This window comes from Callorhinchus milii, unplaced genomic scaffold (assembly GCF_018977255.1).
Source record: "Callorhinchus milii isolate IMCB2004 unplaced genomic scaffold, IMCB_Cmil_1.0 Scaffold26, whole genome shotgun sequence".
In the NCBI taxonomy this organism is placed as follows: domain Eukaryota; kingdom Metazoa; phylum Chordata; class Chondrichthyes; order Chimaeriformes; family Callorhinchidae; genus Callorhinchus; species Callorhinchus milii.
In genome coordinates, this window is record NW_024704767.1 from 2,192,213 (window position 1) to 2,213,389 (window position 21,177).

At 42.1% G+C, this 21,177-nt stretch overlaps 1 protein-coding gene across 1 annotated transcript in view; it reads left to right on the plus strand.

The window, feature by feature from the left end:
* Positions 1-4,386: 4,386 nt before the first annotated feature.
* Positions 4,387-21,177, plus strand: part of nedd4a (NEDD4 E3 ubiquitin protein ligase a) — a 53,336-nt gene continuing 36,545 nt past the window's right edge. Inside the window, exons 1-5 of the mRNA XM_042344060.1 lie at positions 4,387-4,500; positions 5,562-5,635; positions 12,519-12,597; positions 13,660-13,698; positions 17,798-17,851. Of these exons, the coding sequence (XP_042199994.1) occupies positions 4,459-4,500; positions 5,562-5,635; positions 12,519-12,597; positions 13,660-13,698; positions 17,798-17,851 (288 nt within the window). The 5' untranslated portion in view covers positions 4,387-4,458. The remainder of the gene's footprint in view (positions 4,501-5,561; positions 5,636-12,518; positions 12,598-13,659; positions 13,699-17,797; positions 17,852-21,177) is intronic.

Genomic DNA, 21,177 nt, shown 5'->3' on the forward strand with positions numbered 1-21,177 from the left:
AATTTCGGTAAGACGTGAGTTTATTTCTTTTTGCACTAAATGCTTAAAGGGAGTCTCTGACCTGGCACATCGCTTAGGACAAATGCAGCAGTTACAAGCCAACGAAACTTTCATTGAATACTATTTAGAAAATGAGTCAATATACAAAAACAAGTGAAATGTCTTTGGGAGAATGACAGATCTGATTGTTTTATGTAGCAATGTACATTGATCTCAATGAGATAATTGTTTTCCTTTATTCTCTTGTACGAGAATATTAAAACAGGATGAAAATTTAAAGTTCAGTTTGCTTCACCATGTTCATAAATGATCACAAAGTGTGCATGTGTGTTGAGTTATATTGTACAGTGCTAGGTATATTTCTGTAACCACTTTTTTGCTGAAATAAATCTGGTTTGTTAGTGACCAGGAAAGTGCAGTTATAAACATTACAAGTTATTTACCTTTTTGAAGTTTTAACAATTCACCTTAGACCTTGTTGGATATGTTCAGTTTTCAATTATGTTCAGTTGATTTTTGTGAGAATTAGTATTTCGCAAACTACGATGGAAAGGATTCCAAGTGATTTGCTGTTTTTATTTGCTATGTAATTGCCATTAATGAATATGGACTGACATGAATCAACTGGTTTCAGTTGTCATTGTAACTAAAGCACATCAAATGAACCCATAAACTGACCGCAAGCCCCAACTCTTTACTACACCATAAGGTAATGCTTGCCTGTACCCACAATTTTATTTAGCGTAGGACCTGTTTATTTTCCATGGTGTTTATCTGTTGTACTGCTGGGGGGGAGGGGGTGGGGGGGGGGGGAGGGGGGCGGGGAAACAGTAGTGCAATAATGTTGGAATAGCATTTCAGCTGAGNTTTTTTATTGAAAGTGCTCACAGATATTGTTGAAGTTTTGTAAATGGTTTCAAAAACCAATAAAAAAAATTTGTACGCAATCCAGTCTAGAAAATGTCTCAATAGCAGTCCTGTGAAGTAGCAAGAGTCCACTTCTCATTTGTAATTCTGCATTGTACTTGCAAATAATTTTGTACTAATGTTTTGAATAACATAAACCTCAAACGTGGTGATTCATTTTCTTATAGCTCTCTCTGCAACAGAAAGTGCTCTTGGCACTTAACTCGCGATTCACCATGTTGTGTCACAGCACAACTTAATTTCCCATGATGTATGCAATAAGGTATTCCCAAGTTTTAACAGAACAACCTATATTTCTCCCGTGCAAAGCAGCATTAGTAAATACAAATAGCGACTAAATAATATAATTTGAAATGTCTATTGTTTGCATAAGATGCAACACCTTCAAACCTCAATCCCCAGCATGTGGCCACTTGGTTCAATTGAGAAGTATGAATAATCAACTCGATATCACTTGTGGTTAATTGCCTCAGAATTGCACTACATCGACCAACATTCAGTTTCACAGTAGGAATTGCAACAGTTCACTGTATTTTAAATCTATAGATAGAGAAAAAGGAACCGTTTTTAATTTCGTACAGCGGAGCTGGTCAAGGAACAGCTATAAAAAGCTATAGTCCTCACCCTTAGAGAACTATGTGCTCCACCTAAACTTAAAAGATTTTTTTTACATCGCAATGATTGAATCATATTTGTAATGTGCAGCTTGAACTTTTAAGGCACAAAGTTGCGCTAGAGCCTGGCATGGTTTTTTTTTAAAAAAAAGAATGCAAGTGAAAGTTTCAACATAGCTGCTTTTGTCTTTGTAACGGAGTCCTGTAGGTCAGCGGTTAGAGCACTCGCCTTGCAAGCGAGAGACCTGGGTTCAATTCCTGGCAGGGCGAAACAATGGGCAATTTTCCTGACTCTACACGCCTTCAAGAAAAACAATAATAAAATCGGTCACTTCAATCCACGACTGTTTGTGGGACACTGCTGCGCAATTGGCTTCCACGTTTCGTCCGCAAAATGTACAGTCAATTCACGTGACAGTATATTCTGTGGAGCGTTTTGAGACGTCTAGAAGATGTGAAAAGTGCTATGTCGAATGCAAGGATTATTATATTATTATAACCAATATCTCATCCAAAAAAGCGAACATCCTTGATTAGAGTTCATTTTCTTTAACCAAGATGAACCTGGATGGAAGCACCTTCTGTGTGTGTTAAACCTCTGAAAATTGTAACACATTCCTGAAACATAACATTTTTATTTTTTGTTTTTGTTACTTGTATAAGACTCCAGAGTATAACCCCCACTCCCTTTCCACAGAGTAAATATTTCTCCAAATACAGTGTAAACAAAATCATTTGAATAAATATTGCCATAACACACAGGCCTATTTATATATATTATTTTCCCCTCACACTTAATGTACTAAGAAGCAGATCAACTGATCTAAAACTAATCTGCTTCACATTAGCAGTTAAGGAATGGGCAGCCATTCTTCCAGCTCTATCGGAATATCGGGAATGATTTGTGTGGGATATTGCAATAGATTTTACCAGCAAGTTTATATTTGAACACGGGTTTGAAGCCATCTCTTCTGGAGGATTTTGTTCACTCGAACCTGATGTGGAAATGACCAATTCAAGTTTTTTTCCAGTATTAACAAACCAGGTTTGGATTCTATATATATATATACACGCGGTTCACTGACCATATACACAGTCATTGCACTTTACAGTATATCCTGTGAAACACTGTGAGATGGGACCAACATGAAAGGTGCTATACAAATGTAAGTACTGTACCATAAGTAGAGTAATAAGAGCTGCTATTCTCTAAACTACATATCAATATACTATGTCAAATGCGGTTGCTTAATTGCGCCATAAAACTTTTCAGTTCAACGCTTCTGCTGGGAGATCAAACCATTCTAAATATGTGTGTGAAAGGTGCAGTTGCTGGTCAATGTTTTCCTAATCTTGCAATTTCATAATAATAATAATAATAATAATAATCCTTGCATTTGATATAGCGCTTTTCACGTCGGGAGGACGTCCCAAAGCGCTTCACAGAGTACACTGTAAAGTGAATTGACTGTATATTTGTGGGCAAACGCGGCAGCCAATTGCGCACAGCAATGTCCCACAAACAGTCGTAGATTGAAAATGACCAATTTAATTATTGTTTTTAGTTTTTAGCAATAAAAGATCATTCCAGCTCTCCAGCGAACACTGAAATCGCAATCCAAACAGAGATTCGTTATCTGCATTTGCTTCGTCGTGACGTCTTTCAAAACTTGAGAGGAGAAAATTCCAAAGGCCAAAAAAATGAGACGTTTCCAACTTACTCTTAGTGATTCAGCATTTTTTTTCCAGAGTGTAGAATTTGGTCGAAGGAAGCCGTTTGATTGAATGGCCAACCGTTTTTTTTGGTCACGATGTAACTAACCCTATTTCAACACATTTTGGGGGAATAATAACCTTTGCGGGTCTTTGAATATGGCGCTACATTGTTCTTTTTCAGTATTCTCCGCAACAGTTTCATTTAGTCTTTGCTACATTTTGATTTTTTTTAATCTGGAAAAAAAACGCTGTGTTTATCCAGTACTGTATTGGATGAATATCAAATCATATCACACATGTACTATTAACGTGAGTACAAAGATCACACATGCACTATTACATGTGAGTACAAAGATCATAGATGCACTATTACATGTGAGTACAAAGATCACACATGTACTATTACACGTGAGTACAAATATCACACATGCACTGTTACATGTGAGTACAAATATCACACATGCACTGTTACATGTGAGTACAAAGATCACACATGTACTATTACATGTGACTTTTTTGTACTGTTCATTGACACATTGTATCATGTGATGTGTAGTGGGATGGGGCTGAGAGGGGGGGAGTGGGGGCTCTGTCTGTCTGTCAGGGTTGGCCCCCTCCCCCCCCTCCCCCCCCTCTCTCCCCTCCCCCCCCCCCTATCTCCCCTCCCCCCCCCCCCTCTCTCCCCTCCCCCTCTCCCCCCCTCCCCCTTGTTCTCCATTCAGGAAGTTTACTCAGAGCGGAAACCACAGTCACAACAAGGAGGTACAGATGAGATACGCGCAGAGGGAGGGACAGGGGGAGTGTGTAAAGGGAAAGCAGTCAAAGCACTCACTCACACACACAATTACACACAGACACAACGACCTGAACTCGTTGGCCACACGTCTGGGAACCCAACAGCAGCCCCCACCCCAACAGCCCCCACCCCAACAGCACCCACAGCACCAGCCCCACCCCAACAGCACCAGCCCCCACCCCAACAGCACCCACCCCAACAGCACCCACCCCAACAGCACCCACCCCAACAACCCCAACAGCACCCACCCCAACAGCACCCACAGCCCCCACCCCAACAGCACCCACCCCAACAGCCCCCCCAGCCCCCACCCCCCACCCCAACACTCAGCCACAGGAGAAAGGCGTTTTGAGGAGCAGCCCTTCACTGGGAGGTGTGTGTACAGGAGACCGACCGACCGACTAAATGGCATCGTTTCCAGAGGTGCGGGGGCTCTCCACACAGCAGGTACATCGCCTTCGTTATTTGCAAGTTGTTGTGAAACAACAAGAGGGAGAAAGAGAGAGAGGGGAGAGAGAGAGAGAGGGGGGGGGGGGGGGAGAGAGGGGGGGGGGAGAGAGAGAGAGGGGGGGGGGAGAGAGGGAGAGGGGGGGGGAGAGAGGGAGGGGGGGGAGAGAGAGAGGGAGGGGGGGGAGAGAGAGAGAGGGGGGGGGGAGAGAGAGAGAGGGAGGGGGGGGGAGAGAGAGAGAGGGAGGGGGGGGGGGAGAATGTTAATGGAGTGCAGGGCAAGGGGTGGGGAGGGGGTTCTTAGAAGTTTGAACCTCAGAGGGTCGTGTCCAGGGATAGAGGAGGAGAGAGAGAGAGAGACTCTCTTCCTTTCCCCAAGTGAACAGCACAGACAACCCCCCCCTCTCCCCCCACTGTGCCTCCTGCTCCCCCTCCAGGAGGGGGTGAGGGGTGGGTGGGTGTGGGGGGGGGGGAATGGGTTGGAAAGGGGGCAGTTGGGAGTGGATTTTGGGGGTTGTATATATGTGTTTAGTGGGCGATGCTCCGTCAATAGCCTCTGGTGCTGTGGATCACTGGACATGTACCACAGCAGCCAGTGAGGGAGCAACAGCCATCAGCTACAGCTTAGGCCCCAAATAAGGGGAGGGGGGAAGGAGAGAGAGAGAGAGAGAGAGAGAAAGAGAAAGAAAGAGAGAGGATGGATGGATGGATGGGAGGGGGCTCTTAAAATCAAGTTCATTCTCGAACATCCCCCCTCCCCCCCCCCCCCCCCCCCACACACCCTAATCCCCCCTCCTTACCCTTTCCATCAGTTGCAACTAACTCCCTGAGTGCAGGTCTGACCAGTGGGTTAGATCTCTCTCTCTCTCTCTTTCTCTCTCTCCTCTTCCTTCCCTCTTTCTCTCTCTCCTTCTCCCTGTGTGTGTGTGTGTGTGTGTTTGTGGGTTTAAAACCTATTTCCCCCAGTTTTTTTAAAAAAATAAATGGAACCCCCACCCCACCCCCCCCTCCCCACCCCAGACACAGACACAGACACAAGGCATCTCTTCTCTGATCCACAGCAAGGCTCGAGGATCCTGCGAGTCAAAGTTTTCGCTGGCATCGGCCTGGCCAAGAAGGACATCCTGGGGGCCAGGTAAGGGGGGCTTTTTTTTGGGGGGGGGGGTGGGGGGGTCGACCAGAGAGGAAACTCCCCCTCTTTGTGTGTGTGTGTGTGTGTGTTGCTGCTCTGGTGTTAAAGGGACGAGCCACAGATTGCCACTCACTGACAGTGACAATCATTGGGGATTGGATCCAATCTTGTGAAGTCTCATCCAACCCCCCACAACCCCAACCCCCCCCCCCCCCCACACACACACACACACACAAACCCCCCCAAAAAGAAACATACTGGAGGGTGATTTTGTTTTTTTTAAAAAAAAAATAAAGTTTAAGTCACAGATTGCACTCAGACTGCACTAGATGTGGGTGGGTGGGTGGGTGGGTGAAGGTGGGAGAGAATCAGTAGGGTGTTGCCCACTTCCTGAATGGTGTAATGTGAAATCTACACACTTTTGTCACCTCCACCCACCCCCCCACCCCACTACACACACACACACACAATACAATCAATACTCCACTTTATAATATATCCTGTGAAAACGCTCTTGAGATGTCGCGATACGGCGGCGTATCAAATGCAAGTGTTTTTATCATTATTTTTATTGCGGGCGGGTGGAATGTTTGTGACCTTCGACTCTTTAAAACCGAAGTTGGCTAATGGCATGGATTTTTGCTAAATGAACCGTCTGGGAGAAAATTCCGGCCCGGGAGAGGTCAGTGTGCTGAGAGAAAAGGGGGGAACGTATTTATTTACCAGTGTTTACCTTTTTGCTTTTTGTTTAAGTTACTGAAGTTGCCAAAACACACCTTGTGTTGTGGGGAGGAGTGTTTCTTTATACATACAATTGAACTAGGTGGTACTTGCGCAACTATTTGGTAGTAACCTGGGTGAGATTTGTTTTATCCCCAGTTTCTGGATCCTTCCCCCAAAAAATTTACTTTGTGTCAAATTCTGACAATGTCGTGTTTTTAAAAAAAAACCCTTCTATATTCTGTTGTTTGTTGCACTCTTGCTTTCTGTATTTTTTTCTCCTTAGGGTTCTCCTGATAAGTCAGCTAAACTGGCAAATCTGGGTAGGGTGTTAGTTGTGTGTGTGCGTGTGTGTCTGTTGGTAGGAAAGGTTATTATATCAACTGTTCAGATTAAAATGCACGTGTTTCGATAGTTCAGTAGGTCAGTGATACAAAGGCAAGCTTTTCAGAACGTAGGGAACTCTTAGGCAATTTAGGGATTTTCAGTCTTGTGAGAAGATGACTCAGAGGGGATCTCATAGAGTTATACAAAATTTTAAATGGGATTGAAACAGTAAACCCAGAATCCGTACTTTAGGGTGTATCAAGACAGTAGAACAAGAGCACACGGGTTTAGAGTTGTAAAGTATAATTTCAGGACAGATACCAGAAAGGGTTTTCTTTATGCAGAGGGTAATCAACAACTGGAATAGGTTGTCAGGAAAGGTGACAAAGGCCAGGACAGAGACTTAAAAAAAACACAGGATCAGGAGAAGGCCATTCAGCCCATTGAACCTGTTCGAGCAGTTTTATTCGGTCTTGGTGGATCTTTCAATCCCACCCTTTTGCCACATTCCTCAGTACCTTCAATATCCAAGTCTCTGTTCATCTGTACTTTAAACATCCCTATTGATTCTACCTCTACAGATTTCTGGGGCAGAGAGTTCCACATATACGTGACCCTCTGTGTGGAAATGCTTCCTGGCCTCAGTTCTAACCTAGTCCTTTGTAACAGATTTCTCCATCAAAGGGGAGAGTCATCTGCCATCTAACCTGTCGATTCATGTCATTATTACAAATATCTCAATGAATTTATATATCTCAATCAAATCACCCCGTTCGTCTACCCTGCATTACACAATAAAATGTTTTTTTCCTATTCTCTGTAAAAAAACAATAAAACTACATTGTGTGTGGGGCACTGCTGTGTGCAAATTGGCTGACAAGTTTGCTGAGTCCATGATTAACTTGAATGTATATCATAGGAACACAGAACCATCTTGTTCCATTTATTTCACAGTGCCTCAATCACTCATTACCTTGTCATCCAAGAGTATTGTGGAATATCTCAAATTTTCTTTACAAATCTTTCTAGGGCACGACTTTTGAGGTTTTCCTGTGCCAAAGGATTAAATGTTGCCCTGGGACTGAAACATACACAGTAACATTAATTGCTTATAATTAACATTAAAATCTGGTTTAGACCATGTAATTTTTAGTTGATTAGCTGTAACAGTGAGTCATAGATGGTTATAACTAGATTGTCCTGTATATGAGCCAATGTATTATTTATACGAGTTTATTTAAATTGACAGCAAAGAATTTGTATCTTTATCAAATGCTGAAAATTGTTCACAGATGTTAATAGTGCATAACTCATCCACTGAGAGTTGAATCCGGGGCCTTTTGGTCCTAAAATCACTGTTTAACCAACTGAGCACTTTTACGGGTGATCAGTAGGTAATGTGATCATTTTAAATAATAACAGTAAGTACACTTTACAGTAAATCCCTTGAAGTACTCTGCGGTGGCCTGATGTGAAAGGCGATATAAAATACCAGGATCATTATTATATTAAGAGAACTTGTTCATGCTTCCTAAATCACATCATTTATTTATAATAATAATAATCCTTGCATTTGATGTGGTGCATTATCACATATTCGAGACGTCTCAAAAGTGTTTCACAGAATACTATATACTATAAAGTGAATTGACTGTATATTGTGTGGGCGAAACTCAGCAGCCAGTTACACACAGCAATGTCCCACAAACAGTCGTAGATTAAGTGACCAAATTACTATTATTTTTATTTATTTTTTAAAGGGATTATTACCCTTGGAAAAGTGATCCTTCAATCGACTAACAACCGGGTTCCTACTTACTGCTAGGTAAACAGATGGGAGTTAGGAAACCCGCCTAACGTTTCGCCGTGCCTGCAACCTGGGTCTTCTCGCTTGCGAGGCGAGTGCTCTAACCAATACACTACAGGACTCCAGGATTTGGTGCTTGTTGAATGGGATTGTGTTTTTGCTAGGATAAGCTTTCTGCACTCCTGCCCTCCCGGTTTTTATGGCCATGTGCTTCCTGCAGCTAAAGATTAAGGATTGACCGATTTCATTCTTCCTGACATTTCACAATAGTCTCGCCTTGTAATAGTTCTTGCTCTCAGTAGGATTAAAAATCATTACTTCCTATAGAGAACACCTGGTCAGTCACTAGTCAGCATCATATGATCACAGCGTGACCGAAAAAGGCGTGGGGAGGAAGTGAAAAGCAATAGTAAAGTTATAAGACTTTTGTTGTTGCAAACACTTGTTGCGCAAAGGGGCTCCAATTCACCCACCAGCAAATTGCCTCCAGTCTAACCTGAAGGAGAAGTTAAAAAAGTTAAAATATTAAACATTCCTGTTTGGTCGGATATCACATCATCTCCTTTGTTTTGAATTGTTTGCGTTTGCAACATTCTTGATTGTTTTTCTGAAAACAAAAAAATCTGTTTGGGAAAATCCCTCATTCCTTTGCACTGGTTTCCTGTAATGTCGTTCGATTAGATTTGGGTGCCAGATTTTTATTTGACGTGCAATGACTTACTTCACAGGATCGAGACCATACTGGAATTTGGACTTTGTAACAATTTGATGCCATCAGGCTACTTACAGAAAGTTTTATTTTGTGAGAATTATTTAGATTTTAAGCGTTCGTCATTGTCTATCCCAACCAGCCCTACACACTCTCATAAAGAATCTCTCCGCTGTGAATAATAACACAGTGATTTAATAAGGTGGCTGTTGATGGACTGTTTCCACCTGTTGGTGGGTCCAAAACCGGAGGGTACGGGTATACGATAGCTGGTCTAATAGGGAGTTTAGGAGGAACGTCTTGAGGCAGACAGTGCTGACAATGTGAAACTCACTGCTGGAAGCTTTAATTGATAGCAATTGGCATTGACAGAAAACTTAATGCCCACTTTGGGAGAAGGGAATGGAGAGGTTCTATCTAGGTGAGGAGAATAGTGGCTTGTGTAGAATATCAACTCCAGCAAGGACTGCTTTGGCCGAATGGCCTGCTTGTTTGCCTCGTCACTCGAGGTAACTCAATGTAAGTGGCGAGGATTATCCTGGGGATTAATTATTAGGTGTATCTTTGACTTTAGTTAAGTTTAGATTTTTCTGGAGGAGGGGAGATAGGGTGGAGGTTTTTTTTTATTGAGATTTGACAGTGTTGTAGTGAACGATTGATGCCCAGATTGGAAATAACTGGCAGTTCCTTGGGTCACTGTCTTTACCTTGCCCCTCGGTGTTTGGTGGTCCGAGATGCCAGCGTTCAAATGCACGCTCCCAAACTAGTTTTCTGTAGGGAGCAGCAGCCGCAGATGAAAATGAGGCAAAATCATATCTCCGTGCCTTCAAGATCTGGTTATTTTTAGACGTATCTGCTGTAGATGCATTGTGACATGCTCAAACCCTGGTGTGGTATGTCTTTGATTAAAATGTGCTCAGTTTCTGGATTATGGCTTTATCCGCTCCTATTCTGTTATAAACAGGAGGTGATAAGAAAAGCAGATTGGTTGTGGTGTCCCCAGTCTCTTTGATTTATACTTGGCTGACATCTCAATGGTTTTAAAACCCAAGCCACCAAATTTCCCACGGCTTCAACCTTCTTTTCAAATTTTAAGAACTTGCGCCGTTTTTGGACAAGTCTTCAATCCAATTTTGATTCGGAAGCTGTTAGAACTTGCATCAAACTGAAATTATATAATAATAATCATAATAATAATAATAATAATCCTTGCATTTGACATAGAGCCTTATCATGTCGTTGAGACATCTCAAAGCCCTTCACACGATATATTGTAAAGTGGATTGACTTGTCTATTTTTCGGGCCAAACGCAACTGCCAATTGTGCAAGCAGTGTCCCATCAACAGTCGTGAATTTAACTCGAGTTCAAACAATTTTCGAAAATTCATCATAATTCTTTCTCTCAGTCAGGAATGAACTTAAAGCTTATTCCCCCCCCCCCCCCCCCCCCCCCCCCAAGTAGCACAACAAAGTTTCTTTGAGAGCACCTCAGCTTCAGACAGTTATCACCAGGGTCAGTGTGCTTTATTGTAAGTGACATATGGTAACGATAAAAGGGAATTCCATTCCCCTAAAAGTTCCTCTGCCCATATTTCCTTTCCCCTGTAGATGGTGCTGTTTATATTATTTCAGCAATAAAGCTGCTTGGAGCAGCAATGATTTCATACAGCAGCGTTTAGTTTTACAGCACTGACACAATTATAGTTCATTTCCCTGGTCTCTCTGCAGGGCCACCAAAGCCTTTCACTGTATAATACCTATTGGTGAAAAACACCAGACATTACTGCAGTGGTCACAGCATGTTAGTGCAACCAAGTTAGCTGGAACAAATCCATTAGCCTCACTGGTTTAATGCATGTCATTCAAAAGCAGGAACATCTTAAAGTTAAACTACTTCACATGTGCACATGTTATAGGACTGCTTTAATGAGAAGCATTTCTTGAATCCCCTCGCTGTTGCCGGTGCTGTGGAATTCGTTCTGGTTGTAAAGCGACAACAACTTGCATTCGTCAAGTGTCCCTCATGCAAGGTAGCGTCCCAGAGCGCTTACATCACCCGTTGTTTGGAAAACAGGGTTTTGTTTCTGGACACCGCAAGTGATCCTTTCAGAAATTAAATTCTGCCCAAACCGATGGGGTAAAAGTCTTTCTGTTCTGTTCGCTTTTAACAGCCACATGGTAATGCCTCCGCGCGTCACAACCTGGTTCCTCGCGAGGGTTGAGTGAGTCTCAAAAGAGTTTCCGATGAAGGAGGTCCATTTGAGTCCATAGCTCGCAATAGCACAATCTTATTGGTAGAATGGCTATTTGTGTGGGAATGGAAACATTTGCTCTGTGCATCAGAGTGTTCTTCTAAGACTGGGATATGACTCATTGAGTGACAGCGTCGAGGAAGCTGTCTTGTGCATCTGTATTTTCTGCTTAACGCAAAGTGGAAAAGTGTTCTATTTTAAGAGCTAATACCCTTCACGTCAGCTCGGCGTGCCGACACTCTCATCCTGGGTCAGAAGGTTGCGGGTTCAAACCCCACATCGGGGGTACTTTGAGCTCATAATGTAGTAACATTACAGGATAATGTTGAGGGCGCACTGGATTGCAGGATGGGCCGTTCTTTCAGACAAGATATTAAATTAAATAAAGTGCAGCGGGATTAGAAAGATTCCATGGCACCATGCGAAAAGAGAAGGGTTGTTCTCTAATGTTGTGATCAACAGATAAATTGGCCATTCACCTCCTGGCTGATTGTGGGACATTTCTGCGAGCAAATAGGCTGCCACATTCACAAACAAATACACACTCATTACACTTCACTTTAATTACTGTAAAACATCTTGAGATCTTATAGGCGTTGTCACAAATCGTCACAAGGAAGCCTAATGGAAACGCAACAGGTTTGACGCCATTTTTGGGACACGATTGACCATTTAACATGGGGCGAGGGCTAGGTGTTCCACTCTACTATTGTGTTGCCTATTTTCCGTGTAATGTTGAACAGTATTTTGCAGAGATAATTGCAAATAAACTTTTTTTTCAAAAAAAAAATTTCTGAGTTCGATGAGGATGTCAAATTGAAAATGAGTTTGACCAAATTGATCTGAACCGTGACTGAACAGGAAGCCAATTGAGACTTGGGTTAACATGTTGCTTATAATAAAGGGTTACCAGGCAGGAACTGATGAAATGTGTAATTGGTAATATTACTGGGAATTTGTTTCAATATCTTGCTTATCTGTGCTAAAGACAAAGGATTTGCGATGGACGACCGAGATTTAATGTACATCTGGAGCGATTTTCACTGGAAATTTTCTTTCTCTCCACACAGTGACCCATATGCCAGAGTGTCTTTGTATGATCCGATCAACGGAGAGCTCACCAGTGTGCAAACCAAAACTATCAAAAAGGTAAGTGAGGAATTGTACAGCGAGCTTTTTGGCTTTTCCTTCCAAGATTTTTCAGAATTGTGTAAATTACAGAAAGAAATGCCAATTGAGAACCGATCGACATCAATGATGTAAGGTCCGTCACTGTGAGTAAAGTAAAAATGTGCTCCATTACCCCACACTGATATCTTTCCCTGTGGAAACCCACTCACTCGAGGCTATTTATCTTAAATGCAGTGACTCATCCCAGCAAGGCAAGCAAAGTCCTTTCTCGTAGCACAAATTCAGGGGATGGGAAATTGGCTCTGGAAAGGGATTTCAAATGGTCAGTAACCTGATCTCTCAAATAACAACATGCCTGAGTTGCTGCACATAAATGGGAAAGACTCTTTAAGACCCGAGGAGGGCAGTGGGAGGGTTAGCATCAGCAGAGACCGAATGGCCTCCTGCTGTGCAGCGAATTGTCTGCGGTTGATACCCATGCAGTTTGGGTCTTGATGCAGCCTGCCTGCTGCTCTACCTGCGACAGTGGGTTCAGCCTTTTAAATCAGACCCCCACCCCCCGATGAGTGAGATGAAAGTGCTTCTCTCTGACTATGATAAGAATCAGGTCCTGGGAGAATCAAATCAAGGGATTTCCAACCCAGGTTGCAATTGGGCATGGGTACCCAGCAAAAAAAAAAACACACGACAGAATAGCACTCAGAATTTGGCAGCAAATTACTTTTTAAAATAAAGAGTTGCGGGGAGGCTGGAAACATTGCTCGTGCGAGGAATGGACTTATCTGCCCTTTGCATTTCAGACAATGTAGCTAAAACACGAAGCAAATTTCTCCTTTTCCCTTTGGCTTTAAAGAATTATCATTTATTCAGTGTGAAATTTTGATGCTGCGTGTTCCACGTTTGAAGCATGAATTTAATTTTTTTTACAAAATTCACACTGACTGACTCATTCCCCAACAGAAATTACCCACTTGGATGAGCACAAATTCCAACAGACATTTTGCTCTCTTTACATTTATATTTAGTTTAGTTGTATTACTCTATAAGCATTTTAATCCCGGTCTTATTATATTTCCTCAGACTCTAGATCCAAAGTGGAACGAAGAATTTTACTTCAGCGTAAGTGTGCTTCATTTGTTGTGTTCATTTGTCAGTCTGGCTCAGTTGGTCATGCTCTTGCCACCGAATATGAAGGTTGTGGGTTTAAATCCCCATGTTGGGGCTTTTCGCTCATCACGCAGATTGATGCTCCACTGCTGGGGGGAGAGCTGTTTTGTCAGTGGAGCCATCCTTCTGATGAGACGTTAGAAACCAAGTGTTGGTTGCAGCAAGGGATGTTAACAATCCTGTAGCACTATTTATAAACAGTTTCTGCTGGCATCCTGTCCAACAATCAACAAAAGTGATCATTCACTCCATTACTGTTTGTGACATTGCTGTGCACACATTGTTTGTCTACGAATACACAATCACTGCATTTGACCAAAGAAAAGCTGTGAAACACCGTTAGCCATTTCAATATAAGGCGCTACATTAAATGCAAGGGTTATTATTAATTGTAGTTGAAAGTTGAGTTTAATAAAAGCAAGCAAGCATTGTTGTATATGCAACACTTGACAGAAGAATGATTGTTGTATGTATGTGATTTTTAAAATGGTGAATATAGGAGGGAATAGGCTGTAGAAAATTAGGATTCTGTGAATTAATAACATTTCTGTTGAGAAATAGCTTTGGAGAGAAGGTTGCAACCTTAAACATTTGTAAGTGGGATTCTGCATTGATCTGTTTATGATATTGATAACGATATGGCACAGTTGATATAAACATTTGCTGAAGAGACAAAATCAGGTGATCAGGTGGTGAGTGTAGAGAGATTTGTACCATTCACAGTGATCTGGACCAAATAAACAAATGCTCAGATATTAGTGTGAAGAAATGAACTGTATTTCTTTTTGAAATGGGAAACAAAGAAATTGGTGAAGAAGGAAGAAGTCTTTGTTATTTGACAAGGGGAACTAATTTGATTCCTATTACTGACCATTCACTAAAAGTATTCAGACAATGTGAAGATGTTATTAATGGAGCTAATCAAGTACTGGGAGGCATCTCAAGGGCATTTTGTTATGAAGTGGAATAGGTTATTTTAACCCCATATAAATCACTGGTAAAGGCACATTTAGAATATTGCGTGCACTTTTCGAAGCTCTGCTTTCAAAGGAACCTGCATCTTTGATCATTGTGAATAGTTCAGGTCAAAAAAAAAATGTAAGTTTGTGTGTATTGCTGTTGTCTTCCTAGCAGGAAGTCTGAAGCAGTGTGAGTGAGTGGAATAGCTCTTTCTGTTCGTCTTGCCTGTTTTTAATCCTGCTTTCATTTTGAATTGTCACAAGTTGAAGTGAATGGAAAATAATTTGACACACGAAAATCACTGCAGAAAATAGTGTGTATGATGCTCTGGTCACCACTTACAAATGGCCTCTTAAAACTTCTTGCCCCCGCCCTGCTGAACTTCCTGACGGAACATTTTCAATGTTATTTAAAGAGCTCTTTGCTGACATTAAGGGCAAATGCTGGGTAGCGGAGCTCTGCATGTGTACACATCCTCCCGATGTTTAAGGTGCAATATAAATGTAAATCTATTGTTGTTGTACTTTGTTACATAAAAAGACATTATCGCTGGGGTGTCAGTGATGTTTAGCTACATATTTACTGCCTGCAAATTAAACTACAGTGTCCTTTAACTGGGGATCATTTGGACTGACTGTGACATTTTCGATGATAGATAAGTATCCTTGATGTTTCACTGTGAATTGTATGCAAGGTGTTGCAATGTGAGTTGTATTTCTACAATTATTGTCTTCATTTATGTGGCAGACCATTAAGTAGGTGTTGGCAGCTGTAATATACAGCCCTTACGTCAGTTTACACTGAGGGTAAATTTCATACAACATCTGCGAATTTATTGTGTATTTTCATATCCTATTAAATGTTCTGCTTTGCAATTTTAAAATCACTTCTGTGCCAAGGAAGTCCCAAGTGCAAATAATTCTCTGACCTAACTTGTTTCACAAAACCCTGTGATTATGAAATAAAAACAGAGAGAGCTGGGAAAGCTCAGCAGGTCGGGCAGCATCTATGGAGAAAGGAAAGTGAGCCAACGTTTTGGGTCGTGAATCTGAAACGTTGGCTCACTTTCCTTTCTCCGTAGATGCTGCCTGACCTGCTGAGCTTTCCCAGCTCTCTCTGTTTTTGTTTCAGATTTCCAGCATCTGCAGTATTTTGTGTTTTGAGCCCTGTCATTATATTCGGTTATGAAGTGCTGTGCTTAATACTTAGAAACCTTGCGTTTTGAGTTCTGGTTTAAGGACCCAGTGTGAAACAGGAAAACCTATTCAAACTGAAATGCCACAAGAACTCACAGTCTATAACCAAAGCAGTACATCACCTTTCGACTGGAGCGGAGAATAAATTAAGTCAGTGAAACCCTAAACTGCAAAGACCGTAAAGCAAAAAAAAAAAGAAGTGGGAGCATTTTATTTTCTTGTTTTATGGCTTGGAGGAAAGAAATTCACACACGATAAATTCAGGAAAACTTTGAATTAACTTTAACGTTAAGCTGCATGTAATTGCTGTCACACAAATTGACGTTATCTGCCCGTATAAGCTCAGTTCTGCATGCTTTGAAGCAAAAACACTTGTGTTTAAATAGCACCCTTCCCACGGTTTAGCAACTTCCTGAAAACAAACAACCCTGGTGTAAGAGCTTTCTATTTTTGTTACTAAGTTGTATCCAAATTGATTGACAGTATCTTGATTAACTTATTGTTGAGACGATGGGTTCCAGGGGCAGTCACTTAAAAAATACTGATGCGAGTGTGGGTGGGCGGGGGATTTATTTAGGGAGAGAGGTTTGGAGAGTAGGGCAAGGTATCTGAAGGCTGGCACTCCCGTCGATGGGGATGAGAGATGTGGAATTAGTCCAGAGTCGGTTGCGTGGGCAGAGTGAGCGACAACTTACAAACCAAACGAGAGAGGCCCTTTGTTATTTACTCGCTGTGTTGTACAGACCTGCTCCAGCTGTAAGGAAAGTTTGGCAGCTAAATACAAAGTCCACGAAGAGCAACTTCATAACTGAACACATTGCAGTTAATTTTTGTAAGAACAGGAGCAAAGCCAAGGATGAAAAATACCATTCGGCCCCACCAAAGCCCACTTCACCAACTCACCCAAACTCCGCCCGCCCACGTCCTCACCAGAATTTCATCAAGACTTTGCATTTAATTGGGGGGAGAAGCAGAAGCAGTTTTGAGAATTGAGTCTTTTATAGATGGGAGCTGTATGTTGATGACAGGTCGTGCAGAGGTTTTGATGATTTATTCAGCGACTGGCAGCAACTCAGAGAAGAGCCTTTTCCACACGAACATGACCAATGTTTCTGGACTATTTTTCTAGTTCCCTCTGCCAATTTTCTCATCTGCTCCTGTTCTGGAGTGATTTTTAGCCCCTTTTTTCTATTCTTCCTCCGGCAGGGCTGGGTTCCTGTTTCTCCCACGTTCCGTGTGTCAGCCAGGATCTTGCATTTCAGCTGGAGTTTAAACACATCGGCACTGCCCAATCCTACCCACAGCCACCTGCCAGCCATAACATTTACTTTAGTATGATGATAATAACAATAATAATAATAATAATCGAATAATAATTGCTTTCTGGGATTATAGTCCCTTAAAAAGAAATGGCCACTTAATCCAAGAGTGTCTGTGGGACACTACTATGTGCCACATTTACAAAATACAGCACACAGTCTATCCAGTTTATTCTGTGAAGGGTTTTGAGATGTCTCACACACAATGTGATAAGGCACTTTTTCAAATTCAAGGATTATTATTATTAAATACTGACTGATTGGGAGCAAATAAATTAATTATCATCCTCGTCGAGATTTAACTGCTCGCTGCCAGTTAAATGTCTGAACGGTAGATGGTACCCAGTGGCACTGTTACCCGAAAAAGTTGCTACACCGATTTGTGAAGAAAATGCAAAGCCAGTTTTGAAATAGTTACTGAATTGTCCACCAGGAATCCTGCAGGTTTAACAATGCAGAAAGAAAAACATAAACCTGCAATGTATACGCTATGATTTTTGATTGCATGAAGTTACAGCAGATACAGGAACGATTTGCTAGTGTTTTTAAATGTTTTTTTTGCCTTTGTTCCGCCAGGTTCACCCAAAGCAACACCGACTCCTCTTTGAAGTGTTTGATGAAAACCGCTTGGTAAGTGCCTCATTCTGAGGATGATTCACATCAATCAGGATTATTTTTAGAGTGAAATCAGGGGCTGTAGGTATGTTGGAAGCGTGATCATGTGCTGTGACATAGTGCAGAAATCCAGCTTGTGTTTTGTTGTCTATTTGGAAGAGAGAGATGCCATTGTTTCACCTCCTTGTGGTATATTCTGGGTTGGATGACCTAGCTGGCTTATGTTCTGTAGCTGTTGTACAGCACGAAGTTCGACTAATAAATCATACGGGCGAATATGTTTTCGAGCTGACATTCCACGGACAGTAGCTGCAGTGAAGTCAGTTCAGTAGGATTGAGAAGCCAATGGGAAGCTATGCAGTGTTACCACTTGTATTTCTGTATATGGTTCAAAACTCTTGGCAGAGACCTGTTGAAATGAATGATTCCACCAAAGAGGAGCGTGCTTCTGCTTAAAGCAGCAATGTCTCCCGGTTAACAATCTCCTCAGTTTCATTTCTTGCTGACTCTGTGCGTCCTTGTAACTTCTCCAGCTGGAGGAATGGGTTGGAGACTCATGGATCAATGACTGTCTTGCTGTAAGGCAGTGTGCAAGATTGATGCCTCCTCTGATTTCCCTTTCTCTTACTGTGGTGAAGTGCGTGGCTGGCTTCAGCTTGGCGTCTTCCTGCACACAGAACTGTTCGAAATTGGGAGTTTGCTCGGTGGGATTTGCAGGTGAAATGAGCTTCCAGTGCACTGATCTCCCGTGTCAAATGTCAACGTGTTGTGTGTTCCAGTCCTCCTGTGGACCGTGATGTTCTGTGCCTTTGCACAATTTTTCTCCCATGTCATTGACTAGTCTTTTAAGCTTTCAATTTGACAAGTTGGCAGTCAAATGTGTTCAGGGGGTGGGGGGTGGAATAGACAAAGACAACATAACAATATCTTAAGCAGAGGAACATGACTGTGTTCTGGTGAGGACACCACCGAGAATGAAATCCACTCATTCCGACTGTCAGTCTGAAATTCCGGTCGGTGTTTTGCGTAGCGACTGACTCTGGCGATGCCCGATTTTTGACTGGGAAAGCCCTTCAGCAGCTGATGTTGCCAAAGGCGCTCAGCTTAAGGTCAACTGGAAGTTCAGTCAGCACACGAGAAGTTTGATCGCTGCAACTTGAGTCGGTTGATCATAACTGGGCAGGGCTCGGGGTGGGGGGGGGATTACTGTTTTCCAGGGCTCTCATTTCTGATTGCAATCCAACAGCTCTGGGGGGGAAATGCCTGTGTATGGGTGACGAGTGGATTCGGTTATTGCGATTGACTCATTCCCTACGTGGTCTAATAATCTCCGGATCATATCATTTACAAATGCGCAGTCACTACAGGAGTACAGTGACTGTGCGTTTGTAAATGAACAGATTTATTGCGTCGCGCTTTGAGACGTCCTCCCGACACAATGCAAGGATTAGTATTTGATCACGTAAAGAATGGCTATTCTGATATAAATGGACATCACCAAGCATTTTATTATAGGTGCAGGGATTTCTTGTTAAGCGGGCACATCAGCCAAGTTACACACAGTGTTGAAGTGAAACCTGGACAACTTGTGTGTTGGAACCGCACTGAATCTTACCTCTTGTCTTGAGGAGAGGTGAGAGAATTGGAGTGGGCACATCAATTATTTCTGTATTACCTATGAAGCGTAACCAATTATTCCTCCACCCGCAATAGTAAGTCAGAACATAGATATTGGCGTAAGTGTGAACACTCGTGGTCAGCAAAATGATTGGGAAAATAGAGCTGGTCTGTTATGAATTCTTGCTGGCGATGTTGGCTGGAACTCTCTTTAGGAAAAATTCTGGACTCGAAATGCATAATGTGGATTTTCTTCCCTATAAAAGGAACATTGTTCTTTCCAGGTGCATATGAAAGTTTTTTTTTTGCTATAAAAATGTAAATCGAGCATTTATTCCACACAAAGTCAGTACCTGTGTAGTTTGTGAAAAGTTCTTCAGTCAGGTTGGCCCCTTTTTTGTTGTTTTTGTTTTATCAGGAATGCAAAGTGAAATGCTCAAAGGGCCTTTTTAATTTTTATTTCCAGTTCAGAATAACTTTTCCCCTTCGACTCCGCGGAAGAAATATTTCTATAAAAGGCATCTGTTAGAAACACAAGAGTTAAATCGATGTGGTTCTTATAGATTTTGATTAAAACCAGCACATTTTTCCATTGTGTAGCCTATCCACTTCCAAACCCTCAGGACACTGAGACGCCCCATTATACAGTATCCAAACACTTGCTGTGGCTTTGCAGAGAAAATGCCACACATTGTACCTGATGGCTTTTGCTGAGTTGAATGACAGTTTTCTGCATTGTAGTGGTTGATTGTTGAATGGTGTCTTTTTTGGGGGGTGGTGGGGGGGCGCGGGAAAGGTATTATGACGAGGTTTGTTGTTCAAATCTCTTTTCTGACGTTTGTGAACGGAAATCATTCGTGTCTCTGAAAAGCTTCAGAGATTCCCTGTGTTAGAGACGCAATATAGATACAAGTTGTCGTTGGGCAATTGTGTGCAGTAAACTATACGTTGGTGGTGGGTGGGGGAAACTTGCTTTGCATTTTTTAAAAAAATTACTATTGAATCTCTGCAGCTGATAGTTGGGGGCGGGGGGAATAGAGAGTGGGGGGGGAAGCTTCGGGAAGAAAAGAATGTAGCTCCCTTGGCACAGACTGTGAGTTTCAAATGTCAGAGGATGTGGCATTTCTGTGTGTGTACGCGGAGAAAGGGTTTTCCACAGTCAGCCACACTGAACAGGCTTGAAAAGTCCTATCTAGTGTTTCAGTCCAGTGGGAGACTAATAATAGTTTTGTTTTTGTTTTAATTTTTTTTCTTTACAAGCTGCTCTTAAGTGGCTGGATTTCAGTGCACAACGATTTTTCCTGATTTTTTTTTTTTCTACGTACGCACTGAATGTTTTTTTTTTAAAAAAAAAACAAAAGCGAGTTCAAAAAGTTAAGGATCCATGACGAATCGATTCTCGACTCTCCTTGTTCCATCAAAGAGCCGGTGGATTCGCGTTTATTTGTAAATGCGATATAGCTGTTCTCTCTTGGAATAACTGGCGGTAGCTTCCTGCGCATTTTCCTCATCCCAGAAATTTCATATCATGGGTATTAGTTGGAAACCCTTTGATACCGAAGTGTGCGAGATGTCTTTCCTCTAAACTTCCTGTAACTCAATACTGTGGGGTAAAAATATGATGTTGGAGAACCGATAGAGGCTTTTAATACGTAGAGTGCTGCCGCATACTTACTTAGCCTGCCCGGTGAGGCGAGAAGTAATGTATACGAAACTGAAATGAA